The sequence below is a fragment of the Cephus cinctus genome, unplaced genomic scaffold (genome assembly GCF_000341935.2).
Source record: "Cephus cinctus unplaced genomic scaffold, Ccin1 Ccin1_scaffold0330, whole genome shotgun sequence".
NCBI classification, from domain to species: Eukaryota; Metazoa; Arthropoda; class Insecta; order Hymenoptera; family Cephidae; genus Cephus; species Cephus cinctus.
The window spans coordinates 896,258-919,972 of NW_014333027.1; the positions used below are offsets into that span (position 1 = coordinate 896,258).

The 23,715-nt window shown below is 39.0% G+C and overlaps 4 protein-coding genes across 7 annotated transcripts; 2 read left to right on the top strand and 2 right to left on the bottom strand.

Moving 5' to 3' along the window:
• Positions 1-182: 182 nt before the first annotated feature.
• LOC107266603 (BMP and activin membrane-bound inhibitor homolog) lies at positions 183-15,034 on the top strand. The gene is made up of 8 exons (XM_015737243.2): positions 183-757; positions 885-1,026; positions 1,946-2,383; positions 3,586-4,415; positions 4,533-4,734; positions 4,940-5,785; positions 13,394-13,651; positions 14,138-15,034. Exons 6-8 carry the CDS (start codon positions 5,653-5,655, stop codon positions 14,395-14,397), a joined length of 651 nt encoding a protein of 216 aa, XP_015592729.1. The 5' UTR covers positions 183-757; positions 885-1,026; positions 1,946-2,383; positions 3,586-4,415; positions 4,533-4,734; positions 4,940-5,652; the 3' UTR covers positions 14,398-15,034.
• Positions 15,027-17,730, bottom strand: LOC107266593 (mRNA-decapping enzyme 1A). The gene is made up of 4 exons (XM_015737216.2): positions 17,346-17,730; positions 16,641-17,085; positions 16,070-16,573; positions 15,027-15,983 (listed from the first exon to the last, which is right to left on the bottom strand). Exons 1-4 carry the CDS (start codon positions 17,552-17,554, stop codon positions 15,744-15,746), a joined length of 1,398 nt encoding a protein of 465 aa, XP_015592702.1. The 5' UTR covers positions 17,555-17,730; the 3' UTR covers positions 15,027-15,743.
• A 152-nt stretch (positions 17,731-17,882) lies between these two features.
• Positions 17,883-21,444, top strand: LOC107266602 (CTD nuclear envelope phosphatase 1 homolog). Of its 4 annotated transcripts, none has more exons than XM_015737240.2 (5): positions 17,883-18,634; positions 19,739-19,805; positions 19,883-20,084; positions 20,166-20,383; positions 20,478-21,444. In XM_015737240.2, the coding sequence occupies exons 1-5, from the start codon at positions 18,536-18,538 to the stop codon at positions 20,621-20,623; spliced, it is 732 nt and encodes a 243-aa protein (XP_015592726.1). In that variant the 5' UTR covers positions 17,883-18,535; the 3' UTR covers positions 20,624-21,444. The 4 variants fall into 4 exon arrangements, with proteins under 4 accessions (XP_015592726.1, XP_015592727.1, XP_015592728.1 ...); XM_015737241.2 differs by having other exon boundaries at positions 19,889-20,084; XM_015737242.2 differs by having other exon boundaries at positions 17,883-18,625.
• Positions 21,445-21,468: 24 nt separating this feature from the next.
• LOC107266600 (peroxisomal membrane protein PEX14) lies at positions 21,469-23,570 on the bottom strand. Its single transcript, XM_015737238.2, has 4 exons — positions 23,245-23,570; positions 22,772-23,095; positions 22,446-22,681; positions 21,469-22,360 (listed from the first exon to the last, which is right to left on the bottom strand). The coding sequence occupies exons 1-4, from the start codon at positions 23,293-23,295 to the stop codon at positions 22,192-22,194; spliced, it is 780 nt and encodes a 259-aa protein (XP_015592724.1). The 5' UTR covers positions 23,296-23,570; the 3' UTR covers positions 21,469-22,191.
• Positions 23,571-23,715: the final 145 nt, after the last annotated feature.

Here is a 23,715-nt window from a genome sequence, read left to right on the forward strand (position 1 = left end):
ATCTTAAATCGTTCGAACACATGCGCTGTATACATAACCTTATTCTATTCGTGACTTTATCACGTATATAAAACTCTTCTATACTTACTCTCTACATTTTCATTGTCCAATTTTATTAATCCACGATAACGAACACTCGATGTCTCTATAGCATTAGCTAAATCGAGTACCCAAATTTAAACAACCAATCTGTACATTCGCCAATCTTATTTTCTCAGTTTGCCAATAAACTCATGGAATTTATATAGGAAGCCAAAGTATACGAGTTGGTAGATGGTAATATCTTGCCGCTAAAAAAATACGTCCGGTGTTGAGAGTGCGAAAATACGAGTGTAAATCGGACGATAGTTAGGCTGAAGGTTCAAAGCGTCCAACTCTTTCTGGGACTTACCGTGGAAGAACGAAACGCATTTATTCGTTCAGCATGTAGCACATGCAGGACTTTGAGAATTTAAAGTGGCGGGTATAATAATCCACGCGAATAAATTGTCTCCAAGTGTGAAGGGTAAAATGGCGTTTTACGCGAAGAAATAGGTAATAACAGTGGGAGGTACTAAAATTAGAGAAGCCACCGTGAGTGACTCTTTCTTTGCTTGTGGCTTCTTCGCACATTTTCCAATGGTCTCTCGTCCTGGTGATACTCGGTGCTTCAAGTGCAAAAGCTCCAGTGACATGTACTTGATTGGAGCTTGTCGCACACGTCAAGTAATCACTATTTTATTTATATTGTTATCAATGAATTTTGTGTGTACTCATGGTAAGTAGTTGCATCGAGATAATATTTATTTTTAATATCTGATCTGTCACCAATTACGTATTGTTACTTTCAATGCGGATAAATGCGATAGGAAATATTTTATACTTATCAGGATATATTATTTTAGGGAGGAAATGCGTTTGCAGCAGCAAGGCCTGTAAAGAAGCTGGTATGGATACATGCAGAACGCGATATTCTTGTTATACAGAATTGATAGTAAATAATGATGGGAACGTTCGGTTAAACACGACAACCCGAGGATGCACCGAGTATGTATATCTATGTGTTCTCGTAACCGACGACAAACTTTTATAACTTTAGTAAAGCTCAGATCGTTATATCGAACGAATAGCGATTGCTATATGGATATATGTATATGATAAAAGAAGTAAGTGCAATAATAAAAGTGTCATGTCGGGTGTCGGCATCGTTTAATTGTATCGTCGCGCCGTCTCTGATAACCTTGACAAGATAATAGAGTTGAAAGGTTTACAGCATTGCTCTGGCTTGGCGGAGTAATTACAATGAACTTCTGTACTGTGTAAATTCTATATTTTGTCTTTTGTAGGTTTACACTAAGTTACAGAAAATATACAAATTTTGTTACACAGAAATCCGCACATAAAATATAAAACGTCCTGCGAACGTCAGATATTCGTATAACGTGCATGGCTGCATAAGTTACTACAAAATTGCACTCAGCAATGATAACCATGTCGACCGATAATAATTTAGTTATCAGATAGATTGTCATTTCAAACATTACATAAAATCGATCGGTCATTCCTAATTGATATCGACTGTTCACTTAGGAATGCGCTGATCGTTACTAGATATTATATATTTTAAATTTCGAAATTCAGATGTCGCAATAGTAACCCTGTTATTTTCTCGTACGATAGACCAATGAAAATTCTTCCTGCTTGATATCGTCAATTCTTTATTCCGATTAACTGATTATCGTTCCGTGACGTTGTTAGTTACCATTCGTTTAAAACTAGTAAATCGTCCGCTCTTTATACCGACAGCTAATGACACCGCGCTGCGGCTCTACCGACGGAGTACAGAATTATGAACTTCGTCATAGTCGTGAGTGTAGACAGTATAGACTGCAGGGTATAGAGTATATAAAAGTAAATTCTGTTGTTTGATGCGAAGTCGCGTATTATTGTAAAATTGTCTGTACAGAAGCCCTACGCCATTATTATGCCAGACAAGAGCCAGACCATCGCAAGCAAACGCCATAACGTCCAGGACATCCAGGACGGATGAACTTTCTCCGCGTATACGAGGAATTCGAGTACCTTGGCCAAGACTTAACTGTTGTGACACACACGATTACTGTAACACTGAATCAATTACCGAGTCTGACGAAGCATCTCTGCTTTTTCCAACACCAACCCTTTTTCAAGGACACACTCTGCCTTCTATCGATCTTGAAACTACTACACAAAAGAGTCACAATCTGTCAGTTCAAATATCCACGAACGAGATCAGAAACAATGGATATCTTGGATCAATCCATTCAATTTTACACGGGGAAGTAAGACCGATTCACGTGGCTGTTTTGTTATTGGCAATAGCCGCATTACTATCGGTCTTGGCCGCCTGCTACGTAATTACGAGGTTAGTCAAACTTTGAAATTAATATTATTTTTGGTAATTATCGTATGACGCCTATAAATCCAAGATATTCTTAGTTAATATTATATGTATCATTCATTGGTCGACGTAAGTTAGATCGAAATTATTGTTGGGTTTCAATATAAATATTACATGATATCGTACACTGGTAGTATTCTGGATTCGAGTTAGGTGACCGGCCGATTCGTTATTTCAAGTACAAAAAATCGTTACCACGTTTCTCTTAATTATCATAGTTTCGCAACATCGCTAGATCCATTATCCAAAAGCAGGAATATTCCTTGCATTGACAGTAACATTATTTATAAGAGCTTGTCGCTTCTCTACATAACCATGAAGCTGGTATCATCGTAACCACATTTAATATATTTTAAAAGTAATTTGAGAATAGAAAACAGTAACGTATTGACAAAGAATGCCTATGTCATTAAGGTATATTGGCTGGTCCCTCGTTAAGAATTCATTATCTATATACTATAAGGATGATACAGTAAACTCTGTATAATAAGCGATTAGAGGAAAGAGTGATTGAGGACAGTTAAAAACAAGAGGATAAATGTCATAGAGTCTGGACTTTGCTCTATATGGCTTTCATTATTTCTCTCCGCATTATAACTCCTCTGTCCTTCACTTCTACTTCCATACGAAACCTCTCTGCTTCGTGGGGACTCTGTCCCTCCTTCTCCCGTTCATGCCTCTCTCCTATTCCTTCATTCGTTCTCAATCTCTTCCTCTAAAATTCTCCAAAGTCCGACTGGAACGGCATCGACTGTCGCGACATACTAAAAGCAAGCCAGCCAGCCGCCCTCTTATCAGTCTCCCTCAGGCTGCGCCATGCAATGGCTATGCACTCAAACAGATAGCAGAGCCAAGGGCTCCTTCTACGGTGTCTACCCTCTAATCTTCCAGTCCCGAACGCTAAGTGGGTTTTCGAGTTCAAGAATGTCCGACTGGCCAACCTCGCCTCCTATTATTTTCTTCGCTTTATCTCCTCAAGAAAGATCCTCTTCCCTGGTGTCCATATACCTCTTTTTCCTTGACTCCTTATTATTTTATCTTCCAACATTTATTTATCGAAGGGGTTTTATTCTTGCTTCGAAATACCCTATCATTTTGAAAGGACGCTTACGTTCTTGACTAAAAAGTTCTTATGAAACTCTTAAAGTTTACCTTGTCTTTTACAGGTTTCTTGGAGGATTCCCAGGAAACGATCTTCGTCATACAGAAGGACAATGCTGAAGTCGTGTTTGTATGCTTTTGATAGTCTACTATCCTTTGGTAGATATTGATATATACTTTGACTGGATTCATAAATCCAGAATGAGGTCCGCATGGTAACGAGGTGCTACTAAATAATTTTATATCAAAAAGTAAACAAGTAACGAAAGAAAAAGTATGAGCTAATTGTTAAGAAATTGGTTGCCTTATTGGTAAGGACCGGAGAAGATTTAAGGACTGGTTCTCTGACCGTCTCTCTGTGTGGCGACCACTGATGACTGACAAAGACACTCAGCAGACAATGGACATCCATCTAGCAGTGAGCAGGGCAACATAAGAAGAAAAATAAGAGTATAAGAAATAAAGGAAAAGGAAGACTCTGAAAAATAAACAAGTCGTGGAAGGGGTTCCATGGATTCCAGGTGCCCCAACTGTTCCAATATAATTAGTCACCGGTCGGCGAAAAGAGCCGACCACATTGTGGATACTCATGCGAGGAATCCATGAGAAATCTCATAAAGAGCACACGGAAGTGTAGAAGGAAAAAAGGGGCACACGTCCCAGGAGAAGCGTGTCGGGACCCAGAGCAGGTGTCTTTGTCCAAGCATTAGTCAGAAGCTTGTTGTCGTCGAATAATACTCGATTACTCCTTGAGAAAAGAAATAAAAGAATTAGTGGAGCCATCAAATTCAGCCGTTTAACACAAAGGGTGAAGCATTCCACAGAATCGTATGGTCCTATCTTAGTCAAGATCAAGCGTAGGTCCCCGAAGGCACCAGCTGGCTAAAAGAATCGAGTGAGTTAAAAATAATAAATTGACGAATAAGAGTTTTAAAAAAATAAATAAAAAGCATTCCCCTATCCAGTTCATCCTAATGTCCTCGCAATACACAGAAGAACGTCTCGATTACAGGAAGTGGCGTCGCAAACCAGGTGTGTCTCGCTCCGGTCCCACAAGCGGATACGATAAAAGATAAAACTCTGTATGTGAACCGATTGTCAGTGACTCTTCGCAGTTCTCGCACACACGAAAAAACCCTGAAGAAGACGCCACCGTGACAGTCCGTACGTAGACGATAGGATACACGAAAAAGGAGCCGTCTGTCGTTATAAAGGTATCCAAGTTCTCTTCGTATTCCACTTACACCGATACTCCTTGTGAGCCTACGTAAAGATACACCGAAAGACACCAGTCACAGCCTGGCGTCTATTGGCGTCGGTACTGCGTCTGTATACGAGTGCGTCTATGCCTGAGGCGCCATGCTCCCCTTTCCTGTGGCGCGTTGCTTCCCTTCTAAACCGTTTTTCCTCACCCTCTAGGTCCCTGCGGCAGAAACTTCTATACCAATACTCCTAGCCTGGCCGTCTGTCCCTGGTTATGTTGGGGACTGACTGGGACCTACGAACAAACACAGGTATACATAGCGCCAGAGTGCGTGCACCGACTGGCACATGGATACATAATGCCACAGTAGGGAGCTTCTCCCTGCTTTAAAAACTATCAGTGAGTGTTCTTGAGTGTCGGGAAACGGGTGCCCCTTGTTCTTGTGTATTAGAGGGTGGAGGGGAAGGTGGGACGAGGGGGAAAGGCAGAGGCTGCCGTCGCTCGGCTGTTCGCTTTTCGAAGTGACTCAGTTGGACTCAGTCGACGAGGAGCGTCGTGAGCGATTGAACGTCCGTGTTACACGTGCTCTTATAACCAGTTACGTTAATACGTCCGAGATGCTTTAGTATTTCTTGCATGTGAATATAATAAGCGAGGAGTCTGTTTTCCTTGATTTCATTTTTTGCATAGAGTCCAGTTCAAAAAGAGATTCCCAGTTTTATTTAAGGCTGAATTTTTTTTTAATTTTACACGTGACAATTATTTTGAAACTTTTCGTGAAAAACGGAGAAGTATCCTTTTCCTAGAGGATTATGGTCGAGATTGTGAAAACTTAGAAGAGGACAAAGATACAGAAGGAACAGAGGGGCGAGAGAGGAGAGGAGATTACGCGCACGTGAATCGCAAGAGGGTTTATTACACAAATAAAATGTTGCCGAGGGAATTGATAACTCTCGCTACGATAACGACGCTGACCGTCGCGACGTCCTCAGCATCCATCGATTTGGACTTGGCCGATTATGAGATGCTCACAGAAGCCACAGGGAAATCCGTGAATGACGGTAATATTAATTTAACACATAATTTTCAGACACTCACTTAACACTATACAAAGTGCATGCTATGATTGAAATTATCATGCTAATGTCTATACACACGCATAACAAGTCGTAGCCAGTAGTAACGATTCCACTATGGGTATAACGAAACGATAATTGCCGGCTCGATTAATAACGTGCCAATTGCCCAGTCACGTTTCCCTTGAACAAAGGCACCCAACCACTCTCTATTCCGGTCTTGTTTGCTATCTGCATAAAGTTCTGATTCAATTCTATTCCAGTCGATTTTATTCGTCTGCCTTGTCCATACGATCCGTAGCCACTAAACTCATCGTTAGTCACGTTAATTAATAATATGTCAATCGTAAAAAGCAAACAGACCACAAGAACACGAGCTTCTCCCAGACCAAAAAGTCGCACGGACCGTATACGTTAGATTTCGAAGAATCAGCCAATTTTCATGACTATCGTTTCATTCTTAAATAGTGGCCAGTGAAAATTCTCAGTTTCTACTGTCTAGAACGAGGAGAGACGATAAAGCGCGAGTCGGGCGCCAGCTAGGCGCGCGGATAGCAGACTACCTATATACTTTACATATGTATACATGTACATATGGATACATACGATCATGCACATACATAACATATAGAGAGTAAACGTACACGTAGCTCAATCCTTTTTATTCGTATTGGTACGTACATCTTACGTATGCACGCATTGCGCTCTGCATATGTAGTGTGGATTGCACGCCTCTTGCATACGAGCAGACCGTGTAAAGTACTTGGTGAGGCAGTACTTGCTTGATTCTACGCGGATGAAACAAAGGGAGAGAGAGGGGGAGGGCTAAAGAAAGAAAGAGAAAAACGTATATTTGAAGCAGCCAAGAAGAGGATCCTGTTTTACGGAAACATTTCACTTATGTTACTTTCAAGCAATCACAGCCTGTTACGGAACATCCTGAATCTCGTTTATTCATTTATGTGTAATACCTGTATAGGTATATGATTATATATTTATATACTATAAATTCATATATATATATATACATACACAGATAGATTAATGATCTAATTAAATAGATTTATGATTTTAACTAGCGACTGTTTCTAGACGTCAATATTAAATTCTTTATTTAACCTTCTTGTCACATTTATGATCACCCATGACATATGTTTAATGTATGTTTTACTGTGCATGCATTTGACTTACATACCACGTATGCATGTATACAAAGAGTCATAGGGATGCTTTGTTTATTTGCGGAATATAAGAACGTGATTCACTCTGGTCTACCAAAGTAAAACGCATAAGAATGAGCGGCAAACCTTTCTGTCGTTTGATATTATATATGTATTAACATTAGTTTATAGAGAAATATGATAAACCGGATTTGCCGGATCTTTTGTAGCTAGTTCGTTCTTTTACAGTTCATCAATCGAGTTAATTAAGCAGTTTCAAGAAGATCCATGTAACTTTAAGTATCCGCACATTTATTTGCTCTTTATAAGGATCAAGGAGGATTCCATAAGATATTCGGATCGGATCGTGAAGAGATCTTTTGGATAGGATGTCCTGGAGAGTATATCTATACGTATATCCAGACAGGACATTTGACTATAGTGTTCCTATCGAGAATCGTGTGTTTATAGTAAACAGTAAACAGTACATAATATACGGTATAAAACATAGACTATACTGCATATGCTATATATCGTATGTAAAGAGCCAGAGCGTATACCGCTTTACTGCTGACAGTTATATATTCCTATATTTACACACACCGAACTACTTCTGGCGCCTGCTTCTTAAACGTACGCGCGTACCGAATAAAAATGGCTAGGTCTCACCAACCAAAGTATTTTTATACTCGCTTTTCTCTCGAGCGCAGTTACACGTTCATTGCGCCTATTGGTTCGACTATACTGCACATCGGCATACTTACGTACGTCTATACTTATTGCTTATCCATCGTCTTTCGTCGCTTTCTATCACATCCTTTATCCAGTCCGGCAGTTGGCACACGGAAGTGACGGCTGTCACACGTGCCTGCTACCCACGCATTAATATATATACATATAGTTTTGTATTTCACAGGTCTAACGTTGCTACATTGTGGTATAGATAGAATTGAGTTATATTAATTTTTTATCAACTGTCAAACAATGAAATTGAATAACAAGATTATTAGCTGTCTTGTTTATTTTTATAACTGAGGTAATCATTGTACAAACTATCAGCTAACTTCTATTTATGTAGGAAATTTGTTATTTTGTTAATGTTATTGTTTTGTGTACGCTGTATAGCCTGATGCAAATTGCATCTGATTGTTTTTGCAATCCAATGATATGATGTCTATAAGATCATTCCGCTCGTCTATACAGACGACTAATCGTATTAGCATGGCGAGCATAGAGGCATAAACATTACGATTCGTTTTTCCACCGTCACGGAGACCGTGGCGCCACTGTAGCTTCGATGGAAATTTCATAACGGAAACACGACGCCGCTCGTGAATCATCGGACAGACTAGCACGATACGTTAACGAAAGTTCCAATCGACCCTATAAGCATAAGCGATTCCGTCAAGCGTAACGGAACGTAACGGGCGTCAAGTAAGCTTCGATCGTTTCAATCCCTTGTAACTTCACAAACTTATAATCAGCTCTGGGCAGGCTCTTCGCGTTGAAATTGACATTAAGCGGAATGGCTTTGACTAGCACGGAATCAGCTGAGGAATTCAAAAGAGTAAGAAGCGTATTAAAAGAATAAAAAGTAGACAAAGAAAACAAGAAGCGCGGTAAGAGATGGGAGTGAAACAAGAAGACGAGAAAAAATAAATAAAATGCAAGGCGAGTTTAAGCGCCGTTGGTCATGAAGTGACGAATATAACCTAACTGTTTTGAACGCTCCTCCTGTCTTTTTAAACTTGTTGTAATTCCGGGCAACCTGCACGGCGGAATGAGCACACGCACGCAAACGAGTACAACAATTTTATACAATGTACAGGGTGACCTAACTAGTACGCGTGGACGCTCTTTAAGGAGAACACACTTCAGTCACTTACGCTCGCGTATACATATAATTGCTGGTAATCAGTGTCCCTTGTACAGGGTTTTTTCAAACGGAATATAATGAAAATGAATATTGTTCGATGAGAAAGACAGTATTGTGGTATCTATGGTATTGTTGAAACTTTATTATACACATATATATATATACAGGTAGTACACTATAGCCAACCCGTACACCTTATGCTAATGTTATATCTCGTATGCGATATGATGCCGCGTGCATGCACTCATGTGGCATCCATCCATGCGTGCGTGCATGCGTGCAAGTCAATACGCGTTGAATTTAAATGAAGAAGCTATACACTGGCCAGAAGTCCCTCCTTCACATTTTTTCTCCTCTTTTCTTGTCACCGATAGGCATCTGAGATTTTTTTATTATTTTAAAACGAACAGAGATAGGGAAAATGCATCCTTGGATAGGTGTACATCGTTCGACTAAACTTTGCATCAAGGAGGTAACCTACGATGGCTGTAGGGTTATGCGTGTATGATAAAGCGAAAAGGGCATCAGCGTGTAATCGACTAGGGGATTATTATAAGTCAGTCCTGTGTATAATTTTGAGCAATTTGGCAATTGCATATAATTGATGACGTTGCCTTTTACTTTCCAAGAGCCGCGTCGCGTCCAGTCGAGTTAAGTAGGGCTAATCACTGGTTGCCCAGTTGCTTCAAAAGATCAGAAACCTGCCTTCTAGAACCGAAATGCCTCTCACTTATATACTTACAGGGCCTATGGGCCTAGTGGAGTCTGTGGGAGCTTCATGGGCCCCGTCATAATGTATACCTGGGTATCTCTTTAGGGCCCACCGAGACCCATCGAGACCTACCTATTTCCGAGAAAGAAGGGCCCCCGTCTCTATTGTTCTTGCTAATTGCCACCCGGCATAACCGTAGAACGCGACCCTCTTCTCTAATGGTTGCTTGCCTGAATTTCTACTTGGATACTCGGATAGTCATGCCTTTGAGCAAATACCTAGGTGTACCCTTTTGTTTTTGATTTTTCGAAGCGACAGAAAAATTTGTCCAGGTATAGCAGAAGCTAGGACTTATCTCGGGTCTTGACCTTCGACGCTTGGATCTCCGGAGCATTGTTCAAATTTTGAAATTGACTCTTGACTATACCCATTAGCCATTATGTCCAGTAAACTTAGCGGCTATCGCGTTTTTAAATTTGCACATAGCCTTAGCCAAGTAAACAGATCCATACGATTTACTGTTATCGTTACCACCTTGTAATCTTGATCCATTTTCGGGTACTGCTTTAATCTGCAGACCGCAGGAATGCGTCTCATGCAAATCTTGTTGTGTATATAGTCAGAGACTTCAAGAGGTAAGCAGTTCCAATAAAAAGGCTATAACTTTACTCCTTTTACTTCTGGCCGATTCTTTTGGTCCTTTGGCAAAAAAAATAAAACCTTTATTGACTCTCATACTCCATGGCCAAGCAAGTGAACCGGCCCGCCTCAAATAGAAAGAAAAAAGAAACCTATCAGAGTCCATTATGCCAGCGCACTTGTCGGTAGCTGCTCTCTTGCCCTTCTCTTCCTCGAATCACATTGCATCAGCCATTTGTTTTTTTTTTCTTTCTGCTTTGGTCTCCGTTCCTCCTCTATCTTTCTCCTTTCTTTTACGTCACAAACGAAACACGATATCGCTTATTAACTTTGGCTTCTGAATGTATGTTTATGATCGGACAAACATTTACAGTTTATCATACGTGTATTATACATTAACATTATACAGGCCTAGTGTGGTATGACTGTAGTTATCAATGCCGCCATAACATTTTTATTATGCACACTATCTGCGACCATGTCAATCTCCTGCAAGTGAAAATCATCGAGTGGCTTTGAAAAAGAGGGAAAAAAAAAAGAGAGAAACAGAAGAAGAGAGGATAGTGCACAGTGAACGCAGTGTGAAGCAAGTGCTTGCTTACTTACTTAGGCACGCTGGAGAAATATGGGATTCGAAGTAGCGCGGTGTGAACGACCGCGCGAAGCTCTCCTCTTAGTTCGTGTGTAATACTGCTCAAGAAAATGCTCCGTTATTAAAGACAAAGATCGTTTGTTCGTCAAGAGATGCGCATACTTGCAATTCGCGTAATTCAAGAAAATTTTATTTCCCATTGCATACTTACAGAACGAAGTATCGGTGTCAATCAGTATGGAATTCAAGAAAACATCTAAACGAGTAATAAACCACCACGTCGTACGTGGACTGAATGTTTTATAAGAATGTCTTTACGCCCAATGTATTGCTTAAGAGTAGATTCGAAAATTTATCATGTGCAACTGTCGTTAATGCATCCTTAGGGAAGTGCATTACGCATTTAGATCGAGGACAAGCATTGGCGTACTCTTAAGGTCGTCGGCTCTCCGAAATATCTAGAGGGGGACCTCTTTCGAATCAGCATTCCATCCAGCTTTCTATCCTAAGGCTAAGATCGTGCGCTCTGTTTACGTGGAAATATCGAAGGGACTTTGTCAGCTTCTATGAGTCCATATCGTCAAGGTAATGTGGGGACAGAGCGAGTCCGATCAGCGCGGGCGGATCCTAGGAGCGTGGATGAAAGTAACACAAGGATCGTATAGGGAGGTATAGAAAAAGAGAAAGAAAATGAAAAAAAAAAAAACAATAAAAAGAGCTTGTCAGAAAATAATTAATATGCCGCGGACGCATAACGAACGGCCCCACGGAGCAGTCTGTTTGTTTTCGGACGGGCCTTCCTCGGCATCTCTGGCTTCGGGTTGTCGGTTGTATCTCTCTTTTGGTTGGGGCTTCGCTCGACCTCCCGCTGCTTCCCTTTTCCCTTTTTATTTTAAACACAAACACAGCCTCTTCAGCCCCTTCCTATTTCTCCTCGTTCTCCTCCTTCGCTCTTCGCTCTTCGTCTGACTCCTTCGAGAAGCACACTCGCCGGCTCGTGAGAGTCTTCAGCAGAAGCACCAACAGAGAGCCAAGGAGTAGCAACAACTCTGGGCACATATGCACACGTACTCATATACAAAGAGAGAATGGCCGCCGCATGCCTCTCTCCATACACTCTCTTCGGTTTAATCTTTCTTTTGTGACTCGGCTGTTTTAACGTTTTTTATTCCTCGGTAAGCTCTGGCCCCCGGGAAAGCAATAGGGGGACCGACCTGCCGCAGGCTTATTAGCGAGAGAAGGAGCAAACGAAAGAGCGAGAGGCCGACAATGAGAAGACTTTAGGAAAGGATAAAATCAGATAGGGTAAGGGGGACCTTTTATTGTACGATATGCCAGGGATAATAAATTACGAGCAAATTCGCATCTGGCATGTGTACATTAGGATACCGAAGGATAAATTGAAACTTCACTATCTCAACAATTATTGAACAGTCGACGCTCTTACATTAACATTTCTCAGATCGATATACACATAAAATCTATTGAATTTTATATTATCGCACATCGAGCTTCTTAATAGCGCGCTCATTAAGTGTATATGTATGTACGTATGCTTCTTAAACGTGGAATATATCATACATGCCTTGGCCCCATACATCACGTACGTCATGAAACATGCATATGCTGGCATACATATGCCAAACAGACTTCTACGCTCTTCGGCTTGATTCGATTTTATGGAAATAGCATATATACTATATGCGTGTGTGTATATATATATATATATATGATACCGTGGAAGCTGCCGCGACGTTTTATCTTTAACGATTTTCAGTCAGTCTCTCATTAGTAGCTGCTTTCCATAAATAATGATTCTTTTCTGACGAGTTGTCAAGTTGCGCAAAATTCTTTCCATATATTCTTCCTGTATCTGTAATTACTTTTTCTTATCCTGAATGCTCTCTGTTCTCTGAAGAATCATCTGTTCACAGTATTATTGGTATATTATCTATACACGCACTGTCTATTTTGATAAGCACAAATCCGATTTGTCGATCGCTTTCCAAGAAATGCCTGGAGCGCTGGATGGGAAATGAGCGTTAAGCATCGCCGGAACGTGAATAAGAATGTCGAAGTCGAAATCGAAATGAAGGCTTATGTACCATAGCAACAACGTTTCATCGAAGCTAGTTAGCCCACAGGTGAATTAGCAATTTATCAGAGTCATAAGAGCCGCAAGATTCACAAGAATAACACACGTCGCTCATTACGCAATAATATTATAATGCTCCAGAATTATTTGATTGTCATGCCACGCTATGATCTTATCCTTTCTTGTAATTTCGTTTATCATTAGACCGTCGAACACCTTAGGTAAGCTCTAAATCATCATAAGAGTGCCAACAGGATAAATATATATAGCTGCTGACGATTTATTATTCCCGCTTCGTATTACGTCCATAGAAGCCACGTTAACAGTAACGGCCATTAAATCTGCTTATTGCCAGACACGGGTTCAATATGCAGGACCACCTGCAAATACCCTTATGCTCTTCTGGTAACTCTCGATGTACATTAACCTCCGTATACCAGTGACCGATCTCTTTTATATCTGTAATGATTATACCTGAGACGGATACATAATATATTTCATATTATTTTCTTTTAACAGGTTCACGAGACGTGCAGGAGGTGCGCTGCTATTGCAATCAACCTGAATGCGTCGCTCAGGGATACTTGTGCCGAGGACGTGGATGTTTCACAGAATTGCCCCTCAGATCAAATCCTTTGCTGCACAGCGAGCATGGATGCCTCGAGGAGAGTTTCAAGGAGAGACAATGTCCTGCAGGATATCTCTGTTGTGAGCAAGACCTCTGCAATCACGTAGACAGTCCAGCTATGAGGAATAGACTGAATAAGACTCTCCAAGGTAACTAAAATAATGAGATTATTTTAGATTTGCTAATTGGAAGTATAAATATGCCAAAGCTAGCTACTATCCAGTTCGATCCAGTATTTTTCTATTGATTACAATACACTGGTATATTTAATTAACTGCTGTATCATATGACTTCGTATAAGTCCATGAAGATTTGCCAATGCATTTGCAAAGTTAAAGCCATACCGTACTTTCGGATCAGGATAAGGCTCTGCTGTAAACGCTAGATGATTCTCCAGTCTCCGGTTTTAGTAGACAAGCTTTTCACTCGTCCAATTAAGCCGCGTAACCGTAGCCACACCAATCATTGCCCTGTAAAAAGCCGAACAGGTTTTAGCGACGTAGCGTAGTGCCTCCTCCGGTGAACCTCTATCATCTACATTCTCTGCAATACGCCTACCTTTCCTTTCCATGCTGTGCTTCGTCTATCTCTCTTCGCTATGAAGATCCAAACTATAATACCTCTTTTTATTCCAGTGCTCAGTGGTGATCAGAGAGCATATTCCGGTTCTACGGTACAGCATCACAGCAACCATGGTAGCCAAAATACGGATGGATGGTTTAAAACAGCTACGATAGCTGTTCCTATATGTGGCCTGATTGTTCTACTTATTCTGGCTAGTCTAGCGATAAGACTTTTACAACCCTTGCCAAGTCAGGGTGACAAACTTGGACCCCATCGAACACCTGATAATGGACCACCACTCCTTGGAAACCCCAAAGTGCCTCTCGTTTGAAAGAGCCGCTAATCCAAAGACTTCCATGGGAAGGAGCGGCTTATCGATAACGATTACTGTAATAAAATAATAATGATTAAGACTCCTAGAAAGCTAGCGGGCCAATGTGTGGCTCCACTTGGCTGTGAATATTATCAAGATGAAAGATGAAGTAGAAGGAAGATACACTGACACGATGCATATGCATACACGTACACACATGAAAATGTAAATTATATCTATGTTGAAACCGTCGCAATTTATCAGTAAATTACGACGAGTATGGACAACATCGCGTATGTCCTTTTATTTTTGTAAATAGTACTAGGTTCTCCTAGGTATTTCTATCGTATTACGGTGAGTTAGGGATATGCGAACAGTTCGAATTTTGTAATGTTTTCTACGTGATTCCTTTTTTTTGTTCATCATACGCAAACGCGTAAAGTTCTCAAGAAACGAACCGCTCGCACATTTCTCAATGTATTCCATATAAATATTATATTGTGATAATATTCTATAATTATGATAAATAATATTATTTACGTGTACTAAGATTTTATTCATGACATGTATTCGCCTTTGCAGACTGACTCGATAAGAAAAGAGAGAAAGAGTGAAAAAAAAAGTCCGATTAAAATATATCGAGAGAGTAACTTTACATCAATCTGCTTTTATTTGTTGCTCTTTTCAGCTGTTAATTACAGTACACATACCATACTCGGCGCCTGATATACAGTAAAGGTGCGTCATATACTCTGGAAAATAGGCATTCTACACATTTGATCTTCTCAAGAGATTTTCATGTCTTGTTTTGAACTCGTGATCATAAAACGTTAGTATATATACACACATATATATATATATATAAATGTTTTGGCATCACAGTTTAAAATCGTATCCGTATCGCTTGTCATGTAACCCCGTTGATTCTTTCGTCGAACCGTAACAGTTATCTTGCATGCCGATTCTCTTTGCGCCTCATTGTCTCTCCTTCTTTTCGTTTTCCATAACTGAATGAAATAAGCGCGCGATGTCAAAGGCCCAACATTCCTTGACAAGCGCTATTTTCAAAGCGTGCGATCGTTTCTGGGATAAACGCATTATTTTATAAAAATACTGTCCAAGGTATATGGGTCTTTTTATTCATATCTCCAGCCCAAAAGCGGTATTGGGTCGGTAGTCATTGTCATGAATTCCGTCACGAACGTTACAGTTTCGCCGGTTACCTATGTACAAAGATGTAACATAGGAATAGATAGATTTTTGGTGTTAAGTCCGTTTGAAAAGGTTTGCGCAGGCTGATCGCATAACATCCCGCATGACGAGTACGGGTAGAAACCTTTAAACATTGGCTAGGATTAATGAACCTAGGAGAGAATCTCGCCAAAAGACTTGACGTATGCCTCATGGAGCTTGTTAATAAAATCGGGATCGCTTCGTAGAAGATAATTAAACGCCTGAAGGAGCTGGTTCCTCGTCAGCGGTTCCAACGGTCTGCTAAGAGGATCTGGTGGACTTGGCGCCGCAAACATTACAGGCGGTATCAGAGCGGGAGCAGTTCCCGTTCCTGAGATAGGCGTAGTTCCTAACACATCATCTGACGATACCTGGTGTAACATATTTCAGATCGTTAATCTATATGTTTGAGCAATTGTTATTGAAGCTGTGTATTGTATTTAAAAGTTTAACTAACCGTAGGGGCTGAGGCATGCGCGAATAAGGACGCCAGTGGGTTGGAATTGCTGGAGACTGCAATGTTAGAGTTTTGGTGGTTGGTTAGGTTAGTATTAGTGTTTGTCGTTGGAGATTGTATCCTCAGAAAACCGGCTGAACCAGCGGAACCATTTGAATCGGTCGCGCTTTGATTGATTTGTTGCTGGACGTCCTGAGATATATTTGAAGACCCTGGTGTAATGCTATCTTGCTGAGATATCGCTCTGCTCCGTCTTTTTGATCTATTTGGAGCTAAGCTACTGCTCAAGTTGTTCACAGTTGATGTACTTCCAGAACCAGGTTGTGCTTGATGCAAAGATGGTGGACCTGGTTGTGGAGTTATTGATCTCTGTTGTTTTTCAATGTGCTCTAAAGTATGTGCCGCAGGATGCGACATCAACCGAGCTAGTAATGGTTTTCCTTCTGGTACAACTGTACTTCCAGAAGGTGGCTGCTCTCCTGGTTTGAAATGTCCGGGATTAACCTGGTGAAATTTATATAATGAGTTTCAGACTCTTGATATAAAATGTAACTTCACGTAGAAGCAATACCTTAGCCTTAGCAAAAAAGTCCATTACGCTTTGGGAAGTTACATCTGGACCCAATGGAGCAATCAATGGACCAGAGATGATTTCTTCAATAGTGTTACATGCAGGAGACTTTGACCCTATGCCAGTTCCGCTTCCTCTAATTCCTCTGTTAGTATCAAAATCTTCCTGGGCTTTACTCAGCATAGTGAATATATCAACATTATTTACACTGGGCCCAGAACTTCGTTTGCCTTTGGTCTGTGTTTTTGTGCCAGATTTTCTATTCTGCTCTGCAGACTCTTTCATTAACTTGTTTAACACGTCTGCGATCCTTATGCATTCCTCTTTATCATAAAACCAAATACCATAAATATTGCATTTGGAATTTCTGTATAGCAGGAACGGCTCTTGTAATTGCAAGTCTAAGCCGTGTGTTACAGGCTCCACAAGATTATTGGTATTCAACCTATAAAAAAATAACTGGTTATGTACAACAAACACTTGCATTATGCATAAAAATTTGTAAACAATTTAATATTAAATAAGACTAAAATTTTGACATTAGCGTAAGACATAAAATATATAACCACAAATAAGGCCACATATTTATAATCGATTGTCATTGTACTGTAGGGTAAACAGTATAGAAGCTGCATCGTGATGCACCTTTGAGAGGAGCACACCTGCAGCGCATGTTTTCAAACAAACAAGCCCAAAGATGAATACCTATTCATAATAAGAACGCTGTTATAAGGTTCGCCATTTCGCGAATAGACGAACAGAGCACCCTCAACATCCGTTTTTTCCCATTCGTTGTTCTCAGCGTTGAATGTATAAAGAGCTACATGGGTCGCAGTCTCCAGAATATCCTTGACGTAGGGGTCAACGCGTTTCAAAGCGGCCACGTTCATCCGCAATTCTGTGAGGTCGGTCATTTTCCTGACACGTTATGAGTTCTTGCTGCAATAAGACTTCCTTGTCTGAACTTAACTAGTCGGACAGTACACTAGAAACGCTAGACAATCACGACAATGAAGTATTTTGAAATGACGCAAGCAGCTGCTTTCCCACCGAACGCCATACTACACTTTTCACGTTGGTACAGCGATCAGCAATCCATCAGCACGCAATAACATGTTCCTAAAATTACCAGGAAAGGACGCCTCTTCTTATGCCGCCATTATTATGGACGCTAAACGGCATTATTTCATTGGTAAGCTAATGGACTACGATGAAGCCTATCGCTGTCAGTAACAAGTTTGTCCACAATAGTTGGCGATAGGTTCTAAATAGACCCAATTGGATAAAACGGGCCTTATTTTCTCCTGCGTTCTCCGATGCCGTCAAAAGCCGCTCTTTCCAACACTAATTTGAGTATTACGATCAAGATCCTTTCGACACTGTTTATACTTTATTAACGTATATTCTTATTCTACTATTAACAAAAGGAACGAAGATTGCTGTCACAGTCACAATTATACGTAATGATTAATAAAATAATTTTTGAAGGGATGTGCGAACGTAAGAGATAATTTTTGACAGGATCGTGCGCGTTGAAACAGCGCACAGAAAAATTGGGTCGATGTGCGAAAGATGGCGACCGTTGCACGGTGTGCGTGAAGATATCGTAGCCGTCGAGGTTTTGCAAGAGCAGAAAAGATTTTCAAGAGAGAACCGGTAATGCGGTGCGAATGATGTGATTAGAAGAATAAAAAAGAATAGTGTTATGTGTCTGAGTATTCAGGCTTCGTGTTCTCTGCGTCCGGAGGTGTCGTTTGTTTACTTGTGGTTTGTCGCTTGTGTAATATACCGCCTTGGACTTGAAACACAGTGAAAAAGGGAAAAGAAACCCTGACGAAGGCGAGACTGAGGATAAAGTGGTGCCGGACTTCGGCCCGCTCAGAAGACTTGTAGAGATGCTGAAGCAATTGCAAATGGGGATGAGAGCTTTTCTCTTGATGGCCTCCCGCGTGTGGACCTGCGTCTGCTTTCTACTCAAGAAGCAGGTTAGAGCCGTAAGTAGGTGCTTCGCACCTCTTCCTTTTCGTTTCAATTATTTTCTTTCCTTGACTTTAAAATCGTATCCTCGTACACACAAATCCATGGTACTTTTGTTTTAATGGATCGCTTAATTTGTTTTTTATGATTCCTTCGATTTAGCATCGACGCCTGCTATGCTTATATTCATCTTTCTTGATGTATTGTGTTTTTAATTGTTGTTATAATTATTGTTCAAAGTAATATGCAGATAGAAAGTGACTAGTAAATCCATCTGCTACATTTTTCATAGACTTTTGTACTATTTTTAATTAAATGCTAAATTGGAATGGATTTCAATACATTTTCATTCAAGTTCAAGTTTTCTGCTCTTAAGTACATGTATGTTATTCCATGCTGTGTCATGATTTTTCAGCATTTTCTTTTAAGTGTTACTGTGCTTAATTGTGTGATTATTATCAAGCATAAGTATCATTTATATTATCTTGGTCTGTCTCCTTTTTATCATTTATTAATTTTCTTTTATTACTCATCCATGTTTTTATTAACTATGTGTTGGTTCCTGCATCACATTTATGTAATATGTAGTATTTTTAACTATCTCTCATACCTCGGAATCACTTTCATTTTTGAGGTATAATGATAATCTTTGCAACTGTATGCTATTCCTAACATCTGTTAGCGAGATATAATCCTGTAATATTGCTAATCATTTAATACTTATGAATTATCAGATAATTGTTTTATATGTTTAAAAATATATCTTATCTAGGATATCCTCCGAATGGCTAAGAGCCATATAGATGAAAGTTTGATTTCAATAAAGGAATTTATTTAAAGTATATTGTGAAATGATTAAATATTTTATGCCTTATATAATATTTAATGTTACATGTTATATAATCTGCCTTGTCAATTTTTAATGCACACATATAAAACATTGCTATCTAGATATAATTCATCATGTAGATAATGTTTTAAGCTGAGTTGATATTAAAATTGATACATTGTATGTGATTAATTTGTGTCATTTCCATATACATTAATTCTTGTACTTCAAAACCTTTTGATACAGCTATAACGATATTAATTAACATATTGCACTCATGTTTTTATTTTAGATTTCACAGATGCAACCTGTTAAGTATGAAATCTTCCCGCTGTCTCCTTTGTCAAGGCATCGGCTTAGTAAGTATTTTATTCCAGCATAAATGCAAGGAAATAATTGGCGTGTTATTTGTGGTATATAAGTCATTGCATTACAGGTATAGTTAAGCGAAAGGTATTGGTATTAGACCTCGATGAGACATTGATTCACTCACATCATGATGGTGTGGCAAGACCAACTGTGAGACCAGGAACACCACCTGATTTTGTTCTTAAGGTGACGATAGACCGACATCCGGTTAGATTTTTCGTCCACAAGAGGCCTCATGTGGACTTTTTCTTAGACATTGTTAGTCAGTGGTAAGCGTCTTGAATGGATTACTATTTCAAGTAACGAAATCGTAAATACATGTTATCACGGGTCTTTTGCGGCTCTTCTAGGTATGAGCTAGTGGTTTTTACGGCTTCTATGGAAATTTACGGAGCAGCTGTTGCCGATAAACTTGACAACAACAGAGGAATCTTAAGACGCAGGTATTACAGACAACACTGTACGCCAGAGATGGGTTCTTATACCAAGGACCTAGCTGCTATTTGTTCAGATCTAGCATCAGTCTTTATACTCGACAACAGTCCAGGAGCCTACAGAGCTTATCCACGTTAGTATATTCTTTATATAGCAAATAAACATTTATTATTTTCTTAATTTTATAACTGTAAAAGCATCAAACCAATTAAATTGTTCAATTACAGACAATGCAATACCGATAAAGTCGTGGTTTAGCGACGCTAGCGACACCGCGCTGCTCAGCCTACTTCCAGTCCTGGACGCGCTCCGCTTCACACAGGACGTGCGCTCCGTACTTTCGCGAAATTTACACCTACATCATACTTTGTAGCATAGTCCTGAACGATCGATCAACTAGAATAGATTGGAGATCGAACTGCTAACAGTTTAGTGTGTTTAGCCTAGAATTATAACTGTTATTAATAATAGGGAGGTTAAAAACTACGCTACCCGGGGAGCCAGATGATGAACCCTGTACCCCTGTCCTAATTTTCTATACTCGTCGAACGATAGTTGCGAGTGTGTGCAACGGGGAACGGGACCGTCAGCCAGTACCTACGTCAGCACAAAAAGCATCCTAGGTTCATTTTTCTGGTTTAAGTATACAAGAAAAAAGATAATTTCAAAAGAGAAGGCAAACATGGCAACAGTGAAACAAAAATTTATAAATATAATTTTATGATTTTCTATTAGCGCACCTATTCAATTATTATGCGACGTACGTCCCAATTTCATCGTGAAACTTATATTTTTTATTCGATACTCAAATAGCAACTCTACTAGCAAAAATTTCTCTTTTTTTTTTTTTAGTTAGATCAATCTTTTTTGGTCAAGAAAAGCGTGAGAGCGAATGAGTGCAATGTCATATCCACCTTCCTACTCCCACTTCCATCTCAAATACAGAAATAGACGCAGAAGAGTCAACATACAGTGGTGTATTGTCAAAGTAACCTAGGATTGCTGGAAGTGTACTAAGTCACATTTGAAACGGACATGGTTGTAACTCACTGTATCAGTGAGGCAACCATTCTAATTATACCTAATTTAACAAAGAGTATTAATAAATATTACTAAACAACAGAATTTGTCTTTGTTGAACTTTTGCGGTATAATAAACTAAGATAAAAGTAATAAAGAAAGAATGGAAGGAAATTGAAACGATTCATTGGCAATCAATTGCACGTAGAATTTTCTGTAGAAATTCTTATTTTAGAATAGCTGTATAACAGAATATCATACGGAAGGAAACTATGCACATAGCTGTGTATTTTGCCCGCTTGTCTAATAGTAATCAACAAAAGTAACAATATTATATAGTTTGTACATATTAGAATACAGGAGTGTGTGTTGTCCATATTAAGGGAGTGACTGGTCTTGCATGAATGTACTGCGCGATACGTCGTAACTGGAAGTACATATTATACACGCATTGATATACGTTTAATTATCAATAAATTCTTGGTTATAATGATAAAATAACTGGATATCGAATTAAAATATATATATATACATACACACACATATATATATATTTAAAAAAAGAAGTGTGCGCAGAATTGGAATATCCGCAGTTTGTTCTCAAATAAACAATGTTAAATAAATACCGCGGTTTTTTTTAACATCACTGCCATTAATGAACTTTTTTTTATCCCTCTTACAAATTGTAAATATTATATAAACAAAAATGCAGCTAACATTAACCCTTCGAATAATATCTCATCCAGTGACTTAAATATTTTTACTCGTTTTATGAACCACTTCTTGAGTCCATGTTTCAAAATTTTTTTTGATATCATTAAAAGCCATTTTAATAATAGAAAAACAAAATTAAAATGGGAGCCAAATTGATGGCGGATAATGGAACGTTAAAGTTTTTGGTAGTCTCTTATGCTTTCAAATTTATTCTTTGGAAGGATCTTCTCGGATCATTTCTAAGGAGCTATCAGAATTATTTGTGCTACTGCCACTACCGGTGTCATCTTCACTGTCGTTTGACTTGTTTGGGTTAGAACTGGACGGCTGCAATTGCCAACTTGGTATGGAAGCTGGAGCATTTGGAAATTGTTTTCTGAAAAATCAAATGCAACACGCAAATAGTTTTGAACAGCAACCTTAATATTATTTTATTTGGGACCAATTGTTTGGATACAAACCTCGAAAGAAGTAATGCCTTCAGACTAGCTAAGTCTTGTTTTAATTCTTGAACCAAATGTGGAATAGTTGGCTCCATAGAATGTCTTTGTGTCAACCTATTAACATCTCCATCTACTTTTAAAATGGAGTCTTTCACTTCCTTCATTGAATTCTGTATAGTTTCATCCAATTTTGTGACAGAGTCCTCTACAGTCTTGGGTTTTTTAAAACCAAACAAGAATGGTGCAATAAATTTCTACAATGCAGATCAAATCAAAATAATATTATCTTGTTATTTTGATATTCTAGATTGTTTATAGTGTTCCACCAAGATCAGACAATATACCTTATATAGCCAATAAACACAATATACAGTAGCACCAATCAAAGCTGTGGCATTAAAAAATTCTTTGATCTTGTAAAATAGTGTAGGCTGAAGAGTTTGAACTTGATAATATGGATGAATCTGGGGCTGAGGAGGTATTGCAATGGCAGTAAATTCATTTTGATTTTTTATAAAACTAGTCTCAACTTTCTCTATGGAAGCTAGCTCAAAGGCTCTCTTTACTTCATCATTTGTCAGACCTTTTCTAATAAGAAATTCCTGTTTTTGTTCAGAAGGACTTCCAGATATTTTCGGATTTTGCAGAAATTTGACTGCAGTGTTGATCTGCAAGAGTAAACCAGTATAATTATAACATTACGAAGTAATTAATATTATTTTATTTATATGATTTATGGAATACTGCAGTTATACAATTAATATACCGATTCTCATTACAAGGAAGATAACCTAGGAATATATTGTAAGATACTCACAAGATTCTCCCGTAAAGGGATATTATTATTATTCATCTCCTTGTTAGCCATTATAAGTAGTGACGAATATTTTGATGAATTCTATATTTTCATCACTATCATTACACGATAATTAAAATTTAAGTGTATAGAGTATATTGTCTTTAAAAAGAAATAAATGTCATTCCTCATTACACTATTTTGACGCAAAAACATATATTGTGTACTTTGCACTTGCGCCTACCAATCTCGGGATTATTTCCTGTTGCTCCCTTTACGGAAATGACGACTATCGTTCTTATACAAATTTCACAAATTTTGATTAATTTGTTCAAGTTATTCAACAATGGTTTCTTTGATATTATAAGAAAATGATAATATATGGTCAAAAATGTGCAAGTTCAATCTAGCTAAAAAGAAACAATAATTCATTCCATGTATAGCGGTCTATGATTGTTTCGTTATGCCATTTGCATTTAATTAAATGCGATG